The 17,947-nt window shown below is 33.6% G+C and overlaps 2 protein-coding genes across 2 annotated transcripts; one reads left to right on the forward strand and one right to left on the reverse strand.

Annotated features, from left to right (window-relative positions):
- Positions 1 to 1,574: 1,574 nt before the first annotated feature.
- LOC132555007 (enoyl-CoA delta isomerase 2-like) lies at positions 1,575 to 10,314 on the reverse strand. Its single transcript, XM_060219337.1, has 10 exons — positions 10,265 to 10,314; positions 8,464 to 8,617; positions 8,004 to 8,102; positions 7,585 to 7,773; positions 6,365 to 6,437; positions 5,702 to 5,804; positions 5,059 to 5,179; positions 4,126 to 4,215; positions 3,293 to 3,436; positions 1,575 to 2,694 (listed from the first exon to the last, which is right to left on the reverse strand). Exons 1-10 carry the CDS (start codon positions 10,312 to 10,314, stop codon positions 2,536 to 2,538), a joined length of 1,182 nt encoding a protein of 393 aa, XP_060075320.1. The 3' UTR covers positions 1,575 to 2,535.
- Positions 10,315 to 10,378: 64 nt separating this feature from the next.
- On the forward strand, positions 10,379 to 17,118 carry LOC132555034 (chromodomain Y-like protein). Its single transcript, XM_060219372.1, has 7 exons — positions 10,379 to 10,402; positions 12,415 to 14,038; positions 14,371 to 14,774; positions 15,086 to 15,249; positions 15,633 to 15,843; positions 16,085 to 16,228; positions 16,561 to 17,118. Exons 1-7 carry the CDS (start codon positions 10,379 to 10,381, stop codon positions 16,723 to 16,725), a joined length of 2,736 nt encoding a protein of 911 aa, XP_060075355.1. The 3' UTR covers positions 16,726 to 17,118.
- The last annotated feature ends 829 nt before the right edge of the window (positions 17,119 to 17,947 follow it).

Here is a 17,947-nt window from a genome sequence, read left to right on the forward strand (position 1 = left end):
TTGTGGCACCTTGATTCGTCATCGGGAGGTACAAATACAGTTAGATTTTCTCCAATATTTACATTATTTTCAACTTGTGCAATATTCTATTGTTCTCAAACATATATATATCTTGGAAACAGTTTAAATAAAATGTAACTGACAAATGTTTAAACAAAAGAAAATTTGAATAAATCAAACGGTTACACTGAGACCTTTGAAAAGATAATAAAAACGCAGCTTCTGGGTTTCATCGACTACATGTACACCTGCCTTATAAACGCATATCGATTCAAGTATTGAGAATGGTAATGATAAACGGGATATTGATAACAAAGATATGATGCATACTAATGATCTAACATCTAACTGCACATGACACAAGGAAAACCACTCGAAAATCCCGGCGTGTATCATATACACACGGCATTGGTGAAAACCTCTCCCCCGTTTGTTTGCGTTAAGATTTCCAGGCTAACTCTATTATGATGACCAGTTAGAATCATTTCGCTAGGTCAACAGAGCGAGATCGCGATATTACGACCACGACAGAGCGAGGTTAGCCTCGTTCTGTCGCCCTACCTAAATGACCCTCTACCAGCCCCCATAAAAATGAAAATTGAAGCGGCTTTCTTAGAAGAGTTTGCTGTGTCATTGAATTAAAATTCTAGATTATGTATGTATGGAAAAGTCAACAAAATCCTTATCTTAAGCAAGATATTGTCAGAGGTTTCCAATGGTATAACGTAAATCTGTTGGAAGATCTTTATTTCGACGAAAAGAAAATATTTTCAATTTGGGAAGTACATGCAAAATGGTGGGATTGAACTGTTCTATCGACGACAACCGTACCAACCCCAACCCAAATTAGGGTTCTCGTCGATATCGATAGAACTTTTTTTAACGGTGTATGTCCAAGTTTGACCTGCAGTTCTTTTGACATTATTCAAATACTTGGCTATTATACTGAAGCGATGTCTAACAGGCCGGCTAGATATCGACGGTAGTAACGCTTACTTCGGCCATTACACTGAAACAATGTCTAACCGGACAGCTACACGCCGACGGTAATAAGGTTTGATTGGATTTGACTGGCATTTTACAGTTCGTAGACAGCCAGGGTCATTTTGCGCCAGACAATTGGGTTTAAAAGGCTAGAAATACTTATTAGGTACTAAAACACATAAAATGTTTGATTAATGTTTTGTGCAAAGAGACGTGTCTCTCTTACGTAATTGAATACTACGTTCAAGTATCATTATGTTAAAATGAAAATTGGTGTAAAAGCAGGAAATCCCAAGCATAACAAACAGATGCACCGAGAGTATGGATATATATCCTAAATAGATTGGATAGGAAGCATTACCTAGTGTGTACGTACAAAAAGTGGTGATTAGTCTTCTGACAACGATACGACACAGCTCTCTTCGAACTCTGGGAAAATTTTCTTTTCTAGGTGTGTAGTTATTTCTGGTTTCTTTGGACATTATATTCCATCATAAATGAAATATTACTTTGTTGTGATTACCATTTTCGTTCAGTGTTTCAAAGACAACAATTCTTACACCAACACCAATATATATAAATATAGCACTTTATTCATCTGAAAATCAACCTTACATTGAAAGTATATACTTGGAGTATACACAAAAATGTTCTTGACAATAAAATCACATTATTGATGCAATACCAGTTTGTGTAGTAAAATGCAAAATATATACATTTTCACTGGTTTCTCAATTGTTAAAGTTTGCAAGATCACGGTGAACTTTCAAATACTCAATACTTCAATTTGATTTTGTTAACAAAGATTGGGATTCCAATGTTCCAATACATTGTATTTCTTTCCACATCAATCACATTTGATATCATCCTTCAGCAGTTTTTTTTCAAATATCAAACTCCTGATATTTGGAATCTTGTAAAGAGACAATACAATGACGTAATATGAATATTAATGAGATGGTAATTTGTTCCAATATCACACATATGTAACCAGTAATGTATGTTCATCTTGAAAATCATCTGTGAATATCACACTTCATCAACTTTCTGATTTCACAAATGCTGAAACCAACTAAATTAAACCACCCAGATATTTCAGTGAAATGAATGAAATAAATTCAAATATACAAAGACCCTTATCAGATTCAGTAGGCTGGTTTGCTATATAAATCTGGTATAATCATAACTAAAAAAAATATCAACATTATTACACCCTTTGTTTTAACTAAATCACAGCCGGACAGTACATGTACCAGGTACCACAATTTCACCCATTACAGACAGTTTTTAATACATCACCATGGAGGAGCTTGTCCACCAGCTTGGACAGACATGGAGTTAAACGTACCACTTGAAAAGTTTTTAATTGAGATCATTCTAAATAAATAAAGAATTTAAAATGATTCATTACGTATCCCAAAACAATATCACACTAAATATCCAAGTTGATCATTTGTTTTCTTTATTTACAAACATAGCAAAAATTCAATCTCTTTCTCTGTTTAAGTAATTAAGGTAATGAAAAAACCTTGGATACATGAAGATTTTTAATTAAAGTTTGGATCCTTTAGAAGAGAAAAAGTTCATGATAGCCATGAGACACTCCTCGGACTGCCACCTCTCCACAAGTACATCACACTCCTGTTTGTTTACGCGATGTAATGTCTCTCTTTGTTGGTCTCGCGTAAGGTTTCGGGCCTTTTGCAGACTCTGAAAAAAAATTGAACAAGTTGGTAGAACATTTTAACATGAAGCATAACTTATTCAAAACTAAAAAAATATGTAAATGGCCACCTGTCAGCCATATTCTTTTTTTCAAAATGAACTTAGTACAACTAGGGACCAATGGAAACCTACATGAAATTTGAAAATGAACCACACAATGCTTCTCCAGAAATAGCAATAAAATTTGTTGGATAAAAAAATCCAAGAAGGCTATCTCTGCCAGCCAACTCATTTTTCCAATCACTTCCAAAATGGGCTATGCACAACTAAGGACCATGGGGAATCTACATATGAAATTTGAGAGTGATCTATCCAGTACTTGTTCAGAAATAGTGATAACAATCTATGACTGGAAATCCAAGATGACACCTTGTCTGCCAAATTGTTTTACCAATCAGTCCCACAACTGAACATGCTCAACTAGGGACCAAGAGGAACCTATATATGAGTCTGAAAGTGATCTATATAGTACTCAAGAAAAAATGATAACAAAATCGTTTCAGGTTGAAAGGATGCAATGATGCAGGACGATTTGAACACCCTACCATCTGATGATGGTGGGCTAAAATCCAACTGATCTTACATTTTTAGGGAGTTTAGCGAACTTTGCCACTTTTGCTGAGGTTTCCTGTTGGAAAGCATGGTCAGGGATAACCTCTGTAACAAGGTTCCTCTCCATAGCTTCTACAGCCGTTATTTTCCTGTTGAATATCAGCAATTCACTTGCCTAAAATATCAGAAAACACATAATATTATAAAAACATAAATTATGAGTTTCTTCCATATTGGCTGAATTTTGATGTTTCATAATATTTGTATAAAACAATTATTTAAATTTAGAAAAATAACAAGAATCTTAAAGGGGACACCCTTGTTTATCCCAAAACTTAAACAATAAGTTCTAAATGTTAACCTCAAGTGGACCTATGGTGAAGTAAGCTTAAAAACTGTTACAAATTCAGAAATCTCATTTAAAAATAAAACAAAATATTATGTTCTGTTTGTTTTTAACTAAGATTCTGGCAAATGTATTCACAAAAATGACACTTTTTATGGTGAGCTTCCAAATAAAAAATATTGGCTTTAAATTTATGAATTAATTGTAGCAAATAGAAGGTTGAACAAAAGACACACAACAAAGGAATAGCACCTTTAATTACAACTTTGAAACCTAAAGCAAATCAGAAATGACTACATGTAAATAAATGTGTGTTATACATCATATATTAGTAATGTGACTGAAATTTCTATTAATTATTCCTGTTGACCCTGACAATAACAAACGAGAAATCATTATACAGCTATTGCACTAACTCTGGTTCAAAACCAATTTAATGCAGAATTATTTAAGTTTTGTCTTTTTGAATACAAGATTAGAATATGTGACTGTTGAAAAGGTAAATGAGAGTAACTTACCTTGGGTGTGCCCATTAACCTAGGGAATGTGTAGGAAGAGCAGCCCTCTGGTGACTGTCCCAGTGCTGTGAATGGCGTGTGAAAAGTTGCCTGTAGAATATAATGATACATCAACTTACTGGAATTTGGTGTCAGAGACTGATGAGGAAAAATTACAAAACCAGAAACAGTAACTACAAGCATAAAATAGCAAGGTGTGTTTAGATAAATAAGATGTGCTTGATGTCAAGAACTCCTAAGCATTCTCAATCTTCACTGACCTAAAGAAATCAAATTAAAATCAATGTTTTATACAGGAACTTACAGGTGTTCCCAAAACAAATTGATCTTGTTAAAAATAGCAGATCCCCTAAAAATGAAATCAATGAAAAGAATAACTAACCCTAACTCTCCGCATTCATCTTACAAAATGAAAATGTGGTGTGAAATCTGGCATTTGATTGGTGACTTTATGAGAGATGGCTAGATTGATTTTTATGAGCTATAGTTTAACAGAAACTATCAGACAATATTCTCTGCTATTTTGGACACCACTCAAAACCATCTCAGATGATGGGACAACTAGAATAAGTATGTAGAGTGCTTAAATGAAAATCTAACTGTGACTACAATTGCTCTGCAGATCCTAGGGTAGAAACTGAACACATCCCTGTAAAACAACTTTGAACTATAGAAACCAAATGAAAAAAAATGTGAAAGACAGTAGTAATAGATTGATGAGAGGTAAAAAAGTTAAATACTTTATTTATTCAAAGAAATTATAAATCAATAGTAAATCAGTATGTATTGCAATGTAAATATTATTGTGTAAATATCACCATGTAAATATTCCAAAGTTTTACATTTAAATTGGTTCTTAACATTACGTCAAATATACCGTAAAAGTGACAAGATGGTCGGAAGCATATTCATCTAAATATGATAGTTGGTTACCTTATCTGAAGCAAACACAGCATCAAAGAGTCCAAGAACGGTCACTGACACACCCACAGCTGGACCATTGATGAGGCCTATCAGAGGCTTGGGGAAATCTATAAATGACCTCACAAACTTCCTGTACAAAAATTCATAAAACAAAAATTTATAAATACCCCACGATGACAGAATATCTGTGGAAAAACACTAATCATAAACATTTTATTTGCATTACTATCCTACATTCGAAAATATGTACAAATAAACCTTAGATCAAATAACAGTATTAAAAGGTAAAAAAAAAATCTGTAAGGCAGGTTACAAAAGACAAGGGTCAGAAAAATAATGTGAAATAAATTTCGTAAATGCAAAAACTCTTTGCATGCATACTTAAGTGGACACAACAGGTATATGTATGAATATGAAACATAGTATCACAAATGCTTGAAGAAGTTTTCAGATTCATATTGAAATAAAAAATCAAGACTTTACAAAGAAACCCTTTACATCTTACATAAAAGAAAATATCTGATACCTGCATTACATTTGCATATGGCACAGTCAGTTTAGGATATGCAGAACAATCATGAGAAAACAACATAATTTTCTGATAAAAGTTATAGTTGGTTTTCAAACCAAGTAAAAAGTGCTTCATTCTTACTCTAAAATAAGTCCCCCTCTCTTTGCCATATCTGCTATACCATCTTGAGGGACATTCATAAAATTTCCGAGATCATTTCCGCTGCAGTAATAGTCTCCAGTGCCTGTCAGTAATATTTCAAATCAGATCATAAATGTATCATTAAATCACAATTGAGATTAAAGAAATAAGTACAGAAATACACATTCCATTCAGCATTTCCCTGATATTTCCCCTGTAACATTAACTGTCCATGGAGTCACATTTTATCACCGACTGTATCTAATTCTCCTGTTGTGTAGTCATAGGAGAGTAAGATACAATGTCTACACAGATGTGAACAATTTACAATGTATTCAATATGGGAGTGCAATTTTTAAAAAATGATACAATTAAGTGTTTTAAGTCCACAAATAAAAACATGGGAAGAGAATAATGTTCAAGCAGCATGGATTTTCTGTAAGTTTATTGTATCAGGCATTATTAAATTCAGATAATTGACACAAAATTGGTGTATTGAATTTAATAAGTTCTTCTCTGAAGAATCAGAGAGTGATAGTCTTGAAAGAGAATATTTGTTAAGTAATAATTCAATGTGTGGTCAGAAGCCGAGATCAAGTTACAATATGTGACCAGGAAGAGCAGACATCCCCCCCATACACTTGTTGTAGAATTATGATATACCTGTGAGCACAGCCAGAACAACACGATCATCCTGTCCAGCCTCTTTCAGGGCATTGCCAACCTCTTCATACATCTGAAATATGTGCAGTTCACATTTAACTGACAGTACTTATCATAACCACATGTGTATTTGTCATGTGATAAGCCAAGGGAACAGTATCCTTTCACAAAAAGTAGGGAGATAGACCTATTTCGGGATATAGTGACATGTCTACAAAACTGCTGGGTGTTTTTACTAAGCTTATTGTTGTGTAAAGATGGTAAAACCACAAAAATATACAATTGATGTAAAATGTATATTATACTCCTAAATCTAATTTGAGAAAAACTGACAGCAGAGAAAAAAACAAGATATTCCAGAGGGATCTTGGCACCCACCATTGTTTGATCTTTATATGCTCTTTGAAAGTTGGATTTTTTCTCTTCTGATCTCTTCTCTGATTTTGCTTTTAATGATAAAACATTTGAACATTCCTGTAACTGCCAAAACCTAAATGGCTGTCTGGAAGCCAGTTTTTTTCTTCTGATCATTCTCAAAATCAAACGAGCACAAGGAGAAACCAAAGGGAACGTACAGATGAAATTTGAGAGATATCCATTGAATACTTCTTTAGAAATAACAATAACAATCTTTACTAGGCAAAATCCAAGATGGCTGCCTGTCGGCCAATTTTGTTTTTCTGATCAGTCCAAAACTCAAACAGGCACAAGTAGGGGCCTAAAGAAACCTATACATTTGAAAAGATCTATAGAGTAGTTCTCAAGAAATAGTGATAACAAACTTTAAAAGTTAAAATCCAAGATGGCCGCCTATCAGCTATTTTGTTTTTTTGATCAGACCAAAAATCAAATGGACAAATCTATAGAGCAAGGGAAACCTACAAATGAAATTAAAGAGAGATCCATCTCTCACTTTTCAAGAAATAGCCATAACAATCTTCATTGAAAAAATCCAAGATGGCTGCCTGTCGGCCATTTTTGTTTTTATCAGTCCCAAAATCAAACAGGCACATCTAGGGACCAAGGGGAACCTACATAAGCAATTTCAGAAAGATCAAACAGGACTTCTCAAGCAATAGTGATAACAAAAATTGTTTATGGACGGACCTGGAACCATGGATGAAGAACCATCTGAAAAAAATAACAGAATCAAACTTCAGTGATCTTCTCTTTCAATTAGCAATTTTAAAATATTTTCTCAAGATGACTGACATGATCACCTCAAAATTGATAGCATTTTTCTTCTCTGGCCTATTCAGCATTATTTTGCAAACACCCTCGGCAACGGTCACATCAATGGTTTGGAACTTTGGTGCTTGTTTTTTTTCACCACTAGAAGGTTCAGGTGCAGGTGTTTCCTTTCCTGCTAAGTCATCAACAATGTCCACATACTTCTGTTTTGCTTCATCCTACAAAACATCAATTTGAAACTTTGAATAAGTAAAACATTCAACTAATTAATGGATTTTTTATTTCCCTTCCTTGGGACTAATATGCATAATTCTCAATTCCAACTTCTGTTACTGTAGTGGCACCTTAAATAACCCAACATTGTAATCAGTTGAAAGGTCAGATTCCAAAATAATATAAAACAAATGGACTTTTTTATATTTTCTAATCACTTAGTTACTCAACAAACCTGTGTCATATCTGCTAGACCATTCCATGCATCCCATTTTGCTTTTCCAACAAAGTCCATCATTCCAGGTTTAGGAGCATTGCAGTTTCCTACTGTTGCCTGCCAAGGAAAGTTTAATCTAGACAATTTGAAGACAATGATTTGACAAAAATAACCTTAATAACAACTGGCCAGGATCATGATTAAGTAAAAAATGAATGTATTTCTTTTAAATCAAACTTTAGACAAAAAAAAAGCATTTATCTGTACAAATCTCTTTCTGCTCTTATGTCAAATATACTACAAATGTTATCTTAAATTATGATGAAACTTCAGCATACTGACTGAATGAAGAAAAATTTTTAGAACAAGATATATAAAGACTAATATTCCTCATTATCAAATTGTTCTGAAAGACACTACATTTATAAAAGGTAATTTCAATAAAGAGCATATAAAAGTCAAATTAAATGGGCTGTACCTGTTTAAAGAGAGCATACATCTGTAATTTAACAGCATTGCCAGGGTCTTCCTTCAGTGTATTGAGTCTGTCTTTAGCTTGACTGAATTTATCATCAATTGCTGCCATAGCTGGAACAGTTCTATGGAGACTCCTGGTTGCATTCACAGCAAGCCTATATCCAAGGAGAAATTATCACTTTATACATTTACATGCATTATGTAAAGGAATCTATTTGAGTAGCAATTACATTAACTTGATAGGTGAAACTGTTAATTTTCTAGGCATCAAGCTGTCAGTTGCGAACAGATGGACCAGTGGTGATGGTAACCACCATCTCACTATGGCCATTCCCGAGTCCATAAACCTGACAAACAATGTTATGACACCTGTAAAAGGTAGTAAAAGTATAGTGCAATGGACAAAAGTATTTTCCACTTCAATATTTTGATAAATACATGTATTCATAGTAAAAATTTATCATTTTCAAATGCTGATTTTCATATACTTATCTCTTTAACCAAAATGTTAACTGCCTAATAAAATCCAATCTTTAATGTCTGAGAAAGGCATTGATTTATTGAGCAATTTCATTTTCTTTGTCCCTAATAAGTTTTTGAAAACTAGATCATAATTTCCAAATGAATTAATTTGTAGTTATTGGTAAAATAAGCATTTAATTAAGATTAACAATAATGTTAATGCTCAGTATTTCAGAGTGAGTCAAGTGAATAAAACAGTTGAAATTTGTCCATAAAATAAAATGAAAAGGATTGTATTTAGAAAAAAAAACATACAAGCTTGGAAATCTTTTTGATGCAGGACTACATTTACATATCATTTTAGGAACTTAATTTTGGCCATTTGATATGTGAAATAACAGAAAAAAAAACTTTTCTGTTGAGAGGCAAGACCAGGAATAAAATCCAGGTATCTCACGTCAGGTATATCAGGTATGATACTCAACTGGCTTCACCAACTGAGCCAAAGGAGCATGCTCATCTAAGTGACAGAGACCATATCTAACAATATGTATAAGACACAATGACCTGCTCCTTTTTTACTCCTCCTCCTGTTTTTCTTGAAATTTCTTAAATCTCACTATGAGACTTCAAATACCACAATCTGTGAGAATTTGTTGGATGCAAATGTGAAAGAACAAGGAAAACCGCACATTCCTGTCAAGTGACCTAACCAGGAATTGAGCATAGGTCTCCGGTATGACAATCAACTGGCTCGACCAACCGAATCAAAGACGTATGCTCAATCACCTGAGTGGTACAGACTGTGTGCGTATTTAACACAATTAAGTAGAAGCAAAACCGACTCGCTCCTTTTACAAACGTGTTTATCCTAATTATTGTTTATTCTTTCATCATACACAGGCATCTGTATTGTATACATTATGAAATATGCATTCTTACTCAGAAAGAATGCCTCTGTCCGAATTATTCTGACATTCTATCTATTTATCTATAAAAATGTCGATAGAACGTTCGGACTTTCTTGAGCTTGTATGCAAGACAATAAATGCAAACTTGATTGCACATTTATCGGTTTGAGATTAGTGCTATGGCCGAAATCTCAGTTCCATCACATATGTGTCGTAATATTTCTATCTCGCCACAAAGAGTTTCAGGTCATTTTTTTTCCTCAGTCACGGCTGAACGGACTTTGGTCAAGCTAAATGTTTATATAATGCGAAGAGGTAAAAGCAAAGAAAAACTAACAACGAAATTAGTCATTGGGTTAAATTACCAATCAGACCATTCCGTGCACACATTCAATAAGCAAAATCTATCAGGAATCTACAATAAAACACCTTTGACAGATGCCGGTTGTTATGCAGCGTTTCAGAATAGAGGCAGCCATTTTACAGAGTAGCGCCCCCTAGCGTCCTCCGCCGATTCAGGGGAGCGCTCAATATTTGCGGGCAATGGCGGACAACGGAATTTATGAGGTAAAAAGATTTTTTCGTTGACATGATTATCTGTATATTGAATGTAAGTAACCTAGCGTCATATTAAAAACAGGTTGTGGTGCAGACGAATACATCCTTCTAAGCTCCATGCATGCCGACGATGTTCTTACACCACTGTGCTGTTTCGATCAATTTCGGCCTGTTTTTGTTTGTGCTCATATCGAATGATGACTGATGGTTATACAGCAACAGTATGATTACTCGAGTGCAGTGATGCATGAAATGGTATTTAAACCAGAGAATCTTGACGAAAGTTATGTAAGGTTGATCTTGATGTCAGCAAATATGTATTTCCTAATTGTTGACGAACTGTTATATATCACCAGATGGGTTCACCGGTTCGTTATCTTTGTCAAGAGGCTGACATTAACACGTTATGTTTTCATCTGTTTTGTCTAATCTAAAGTACGTTAACTATTTCGAAATAATGAAATATGGCGCACACGCAAGAAAGACAATACTCTGTGTCTTGTATTGATCGAAGAACGTGCATCTGCACTGGTTTATTAAAATAAATTAAGTGAAAGCGTTAAGTGCTAGGTAAGATTGATAATACTGAACAAAAAGTTTAAAACTTTAAGATAGACAATTCATTATGTAAACTTCCTGGCTCATATATTATAAATCATATCAGTTTCACTTAAATTTAAATACATGAAATATAAAAAGCAAATCACGACATAAAGTTTTTGTCAACGAATGATTTTCCGTGATTGAATAATTTACTTTAATAAAAGACAGAGATTATCATTACACATCACCCACTTTCATATTTTATTTCTTGCCTTTAAATTAAAAAAAAATATTGACCATGTTGATGTCAATTGTATACCCACCATGATGGCAAATAAAGGACATATGACCTACTCTTTTACATCGTCAGTGGTGACTTAAAGCATTGTATCTAAAAAAACAAACAATAATTAACCAAAAAAAATAATAATAAACAGGAACAGGTTTTGATGAGGCTATACGATAGACATGCTGATTTCAATTATTTCCGTATTCTGAAGTTCCATTTCTGGTAAGCAACAATCCTGCTTCCCAAACCTATGGTGTTAACATGGCACGGTTGTCTTCATATTCAAGGGCTCATTCCCAATGCAATATCACAATTTCCATACAACAAGTAACCGATAAACTCATAAAACAGGGTTTTGAAAGTGCAGTATTTTTTTTATGAAGATTACAGTGAAGTTTTATTGTTGTCATAATGATCTCATTATGAAAGATTTACAGAGAAATCTTGTTGATGCAGCTAAAGATGCTTACCATTCCAGATCACCTGGTCTGTTTTCCTTGTATATTTCAGGCACCCCTATGTAAATCTTTCTGTTGTTGATATTTTGCCATAGTTTCATCATCTTTGAGTTTTGATTACAATTTTGTTGACATGTTGGTATTTTCTTTCTTCTAATTTCTTAATTGGTTTGATAAAATAACTTTAAAAAGAAAGGTAATAATTATAAATGCTTATGTAGCAAATTTTAGATAAGGGGATATTACAGATATCATGAAGCTTTAAATGTGGATATTTGTTTATTTATAATAATCTTGTCAAAGACCTTCTGAGCTATTTTATTGCTATAACGATGGGTCTCACGATGTAAAATTTAGGTAGCACCAGAAATTCTGTGAGTCCCATCAGAATTCAATGCGTTTGTTATATGGATAAGATATACAAGCTATAATTCTTTTACAACAAACATTATATTTATGTTACATCAATCTCTATGTTGGCTTGGATAAAACTGTGGAGGCGATCTTGCTATGAGAGGAAATTGTGGTACCCTCAATTGCTGTGGAGGTGACTCCATACCTTTCCACATCTGTGTTACAATTAAGATACATGCATTTTAGTGTAGGTATGGATGTGAGAATCATATTTATCAAATTCCAGCTGCAGGGTATATATATATATTGTAACTTGTACTTTCTGTTCTGAAGCTGGATTAAACATGAATTTTATAGCTTTATTGTATTGCTTATAGGTTGAACGAGCGTTAGATAGACGAGTTAACGATTCAACATTGGAATATCTGATCAGGTGGAAGGGATTCACTGAAGACTGGGATACATGGGAACCACTTGATAACTTGCTAGACTGTCTCCATCTTCTCAGAGACTTCGAAGACAAAAATAGTGGAAAAGCACAGAAATCTTCAACTTCAGAACAGAAAGATGAAGCTCATATTTTTGCAATGGAACTCATCAACAAGAGTATCCATCATAAGAAATTGGAAGCAAAATCCAAAACACCATCCCTTAAACAAAGTAATAACCAGCAAGTTAAGACTCCTAAATCAGCAAAATCTTCAAAATCTCCAGAGAAAGCTAAAAATGTATGTGTTTCAAAGGACAGAAAATCAAGTCAATCCCCTAATAAGAAACCTGTGAAAAAAGTTGCAATGAAAAGAAAGGCTGATGATGTAGATTCAAGTCCACAACAACCCACTGTAAAAAAGAAAAAGCTTTCCACAGAAGGAAAACTTGCGTCACAAGAATCTGCAAAGAAAAAAGTTAACGTTAGCAATGGGAAATCAATGTCGCCAGAATCGGGAAAGGCAAAAGTTTCAAAAATTTCTGTCAAAGGGAAAGGAAATTCATCGGAATCTCCAAAGAAAAAGTCGATAAAGAAGTCAGAATTGGCATCCTCGATAACAGAGAGCAATGACCAAGAAAAGAAAAAGTCTACAGGTTCTAAAAAAATAACAGAGAAGAAAGCGATCAAGAGGCCAAGTACCTCTCTTTCAACAACAGATAAAAAAGATACAAAAAAACCCAAAGCAGCTACCTCATTGACGGGAGTAATAGTGAAGGGAGTAAGCAAGTCTACAAGTAAAAAGGAGCAGTCTTCAAATGCAGCGAAGAAAGTGCTGAATAAAAGCAAGAAAATTGCTCAAGACAAAGTAAAGACTAAGAATACTGTCAAGAAACTAACAACAAAAGGAGCTCCAAATCCTAAAAAAAAGCAAACTGTGAAAAAGAAAGACAACAAAACTGTTAGTAAGCAAGAATCTCAAGGTTTGAAGAAAATGCCAAGTTTGATAAAGACTAAAAGTTTAGATTCAAAACAATCAAAGTCAAATAAAAACTTCACAATGAAAATCAAGTTAAAATCTTTATCTCCTAAAAGTAAATCTCAGGTTCCAAAACAGAAGGAAACAAAAAAGTCAAATGACAAGGGTACTGGTACAGCAGAGTTGGAGGAACATCTGAGGAAACTAAGAGCAATGAAAAAACTGCAGAAAAGCTTGAAAGATAAACTGAATGATGTTGAAGTAATAGATATGGACTCTGATGAAAAATCTGATTCCTCGGGTGATGAAGGATGTCTGTCTCCTAAAAAAGTGTATCCTAAATCCACAGACATTTCCTGGAAATGTGGTGCTAATAAATCAGTTCCCAATAACAAGAATGATGGGGGCGTCAGTATAAAGGCCATAGCAGGGAATTCAAATGTCTATACTGCTAAGGACAGTACCCTTATTACAACACCTGAACGCCAGCGAACTCTACAGGTTAAGATCAGCCCTCTCAGGAGTCCCCAGGAAGTCCCAAGGAAGAAGCTTCACTTGATAGACAGTATCAAGTCTAAAAAAGTGATGTTGCCCTGTAAGTATGAAAGAATGAGGCATCTAAAATGTGCCAAAAAATACTCTGTCCCCCTACATTTTATTTTGGAATTAAATATGATTGATAAATAAACATATATTTAAATTTGCACATTACTTTTCTCATTTAAGAACAGTGAATATAAGACCAGTATTTATGAACAAAAATAATAATTAAAATTGAAAGAAAAATTATCATCTAAATAATTTCCTTATCGTGACCATACAATACTATTCAAGATTTGTTTATACCACAATAATAGTTACATCTTAAAAATTTCCTTTCCTCTAGGTAGACAATTTATAGATTTTTTAACCTTTGAATTTTCTCAGTAGCGAGGCCTGTGTCGCCTACACCCCTTTTTACCACTGTCAAACCTATGAGCAAAGCAAGTGTTATAAAGATGGCTCCTACAGCCACCACTTCCTCAGCTACCATGGAGACATTGTGTGGAGACGTTCCTGCTTACCAGTATTTCCCGGCTGTGATTCCTGTGAGTCCATCTTCAATGTCATACCGAATGTTCTTGGACAATCTACCCCAGCAACTGAAACAAAAAGGAGGCAAGCGTGTTGAGAACGGTGACTCACCTCCAGAGGAAATGGAAAGAAGGATCAGCGTTAGACAAAGTGAATGTGCTTTTCGCTACAAGGATATCGTAGTGAAGAAATGTTCCAAGTACACTCAGATCTGGATGAACACGCACACCAAGATGAAGAATGCTCTAAATCCACAGGTACACTTCATGATATATTACTGGAGTTTACCACTTACCAACAAAGTATAACATTAGATTGTGTATATTTGAAAAAAGAAGTTAGTATTAACATACATATTTTAGCAGCAATCTGTTTTAAGCGTTGATCATGATAAAAATTGTGCTAAAATATGATTTTGTTAACTTAAGCTCTTGTATTTTCAAATGAAAACTGTCTTTCTGTACATTTTAAACCAAAAATAATAACAAATGGTTTTAAAATTTATCCACAAATTTATTTATTGCAGTTAAAGTATGTCATATATCCTCTCTTCTTATTCCACACACAGGTCATTCAGGAGATATGCTCAGCTTTGAACTCTGCCAAGTATGATGACAGTAACTTGGTCATGTTCAGTGGGCTTGGCAATGTCTTTTGTCAGGGTCTTGACCTTCATTACCTTGTCAGGGGAGACAAGCGTGTTGCATCACGCCAAATGGTGGATGCTTTGAGGTGAGTTAATTATATCTAATCATAGAGTACTTACATTTTGTGTATGTTTAACATTTTCTAAGTTGGCATTTCAATGCTAAATTTTATTAAATTTGTAGTTGGAAATAAATTCATGAGGGCTAGGATGTAGCATTCTGTTTTTGATTTATCAAACTTTAAATTATTCCTTTCAGAATAAACGATATACTATTTAAATATTCATCTGGCAAAAGAAAGGTTAGTAATAAAAGATATCTCAAATGTTTTGGAATCAATATCCTGTAACCTTCAGTTTCTAATTCATTAGAGCATTCTCTATTCAGGCACATACTTAACAATACATTTATTCCATTTAGTGTTTAAGTGACATATTTCTATTTGGTTTAATTTTTTTTCATCTATAGAGATTTCACTAAATCCTTGATAACATTTCCTAAACCGATTGTTGCTGTGGTAACTGGACCTGCTGTGGGCCTTGGTATGACCATGTTGCCACTATGTGATGTGGTGTATGCCAGTGACAAGGCCACATTCCATCTACCATATGCTCAACTTGCACAAACACCAGAAGGAGGGGCCACCTTCTCTCTTCCGTCAGCAATAGGCATGGCGATGGTTAGTACTCTCATTTTACTGCAAGCTTTACAAGTGTTAATTGTATTCAGGATAATATTTTATGCAAGCTTTGCATGAAAGATAAACAAATAGTGTATTAAATGCTCAATTAACATAGTTTCACTTTCATGATGTGAATGAATTCTATTTGGTGTTTTTGCAGCTATTATTAATTAATACAATAATTTATGTTACATTTTTATAGCCATTGTACTGTAAATGAATTGATATACCCTTTCAGGCCAATGAACTGCTTATCGCAGGACGGAAAATCACTGCCATTGAAGCATGTCAGCTGGGCTTGGTTTCTCAGGTATTTTGGCCAACCAGTATCATGCAGGAGGTCATTCCAAGGATCCAGAACATGGCGAGCATGTCTGGCAAGGTACTATAATTATTAACCATAGTAATCCTTGTATTAGAGATCAATAGTGTAAGGTCTTTCATCAAATCAAATTTTATCATGTTCAGAGTTGGAATTAAGAAAAACACACTTCAGTCTATAGAATTTGAATATAGACTATGTTGTTGAACTCTCAGGTATTTCAAAGGTTGACAGTTTGAGCAAAAAAATTCTAAAATGCTTGTATTTTATCAAAATGATGACCGAAGACTGTTGAGGCATTACTAGTATACTAGATCAATGCTTAATTAACATGGAATTTTCTGAATATCTACCTAATATTTATACGCAATTGTAATGATTCTTTGGTACAGGCCCTCGAAACAACCAAGCTTCTCATTCGCAGTCATCAACGAACAAAATTAGAGTTAACAAATGAATCTGAGAGTAATCTCCTCCTGGAAAGATGGCCGTCATTTGAAACGCAGAAGGCCATCGAAAGTTACCTCAGTAACGAGAAGAACTTCATAAGTACATGATGACAAAGTGTCATAGGGTGTAGTAAAATGTAGAATGATGTTACTATTTATGATTTCAATTAATCAAAGAGATTTTGTTTGAGATATTATAATTCTGAGAATAGGATGACCATAGTCTTAAAATATGTGAATTCTTTTAGTGAAAACAACTTTTTAAAACCAAGATGGATTTTAAAGTAGGGTGTGCATGGTAATATTGAGCAATGAATGTATGAGTCTGGGACATTTCTTGGCAGCATGCATTTCATAAATTCATATAGAATGTTTTCTTTGTGGATACATCAATGGAAGAAATAACGCATTGCTATGGGACGACTTTCTTCATCACTTGACAAACAACTGACTGATTTCAGGGAAAACCTTTGTAATACCTCAGTACAGGATTGTACTAGCAGCTGAATTTACAGAAATTTATTTATACCATTTTACATAATATAATGTTTGTGTGCAGCAAAATTTATCTACAAACACATCATTGGAATATAAACATAAACATTGTTTATTATCAAAACATATTTATACTGTAGAGTATTTTTTCAGAATTTTATGAATATTTCTGTTAATAATGTATTATATATGCTTGAAAGGAAAAATGCTTTCTATATTAGTTTCCGGCATATTGGATTATACTTTTCCTATTTTCAAATATAGACAATGATATGCTATAATTATATATCTCAGGTTTTTCATTAAATTTTAAAATCACACATGATGTGACAAATGTTTTAAACTGGGTCATTTTGTATTGAATAACATGTACTGCTATAACAAAAAATCAAACAGGCTGAACCTAGGGCTGAATCAGAATGTACCTCAAGCTTTTTAGATTTGCCATACTAACTTGCAATCTTTCTTGTATCACATATTGTATTTCTAGAAGAAAATTATCTGGTGTTATTTAGTCTTTTTTGAAGAAAAAAATTATATATAAATATATATATATCTTCAAAATCATGTAAGAATGATTTTCCACAAATGAGAATGCAATATTTATTAAAATATTGAAATAGATTTTTTAAATATTTATTGAAATGGAGTGACTTGAAAATGGAATTAAAAAAACATTAAATGGGAATATTTTTAACACAGCACATTGGAATGTAACATTAACATCAGTTTTTTTTCTTTGTTAAAAGATACAGATATTGTCGAAATTTTGAATTAATCTATAAGTTACAATTCATCCAGCTTTATCTGGTACATGTGTCAATTTTGTAAAGAA

Source organism: Ylistrum balloti, unplaced genomic scaffold (assembly GCF_031769215.1).
Source record: "Ylistrum balloti isolate Yb309-2 unplaced genomic scaffold, AGI_CSIRO_Ybal_v1 Utg370450, whole genome shotgun sequence".
NCBI lineage: Eukaryota > Metazoa > Mollusca > Bivalvia > Pectinida > Pectinidae > Ylistrum > Ylistrum balloti.

Bases quoted from the DNA above. Each gene is read 5' to 3' on its own strand.
- LOC132555007 (XM_060219337.1), bottom strand. From the start codon at position 10,314: ATGGCTGCCTCTATTCTGAAACGCTGCATAACAACCGGCATCTGTCAA. The intron at 8,103-8,463 runs GTACAGCCCATT...TTTCCTTGGCAG, and splicing joins TGTATGCTCTCTTTAAACAG to GCAACAGTAGGAAACTGCAA. The intron at 5,805-6,364 runs GTATATCATAAT...TATTACTGACAG, and splicing joins TGTTCTGGCTGTGCTCACAG to GCACTGGAGACTATTACTGC.
- LOC132555034 (XM_060219372.1), top strand. From the start codon at position 10,379: ATGGCGGACAACGGAATTTATGAG. The intron at 14,775-15,085 runs GTACACTTCATG...TTCCACACACAG, and splicing joins AGAATGCTCTAAATCCACAG to GTCATTCAGGAGATATGCTC. The intron at 15,844-16,084 runs GTTAGTACTCTC...ATACCCTTTCAG, and splicing joins CAGCAATAGGCATGGCGATG to GCCAATGAACTGCTTATCGC.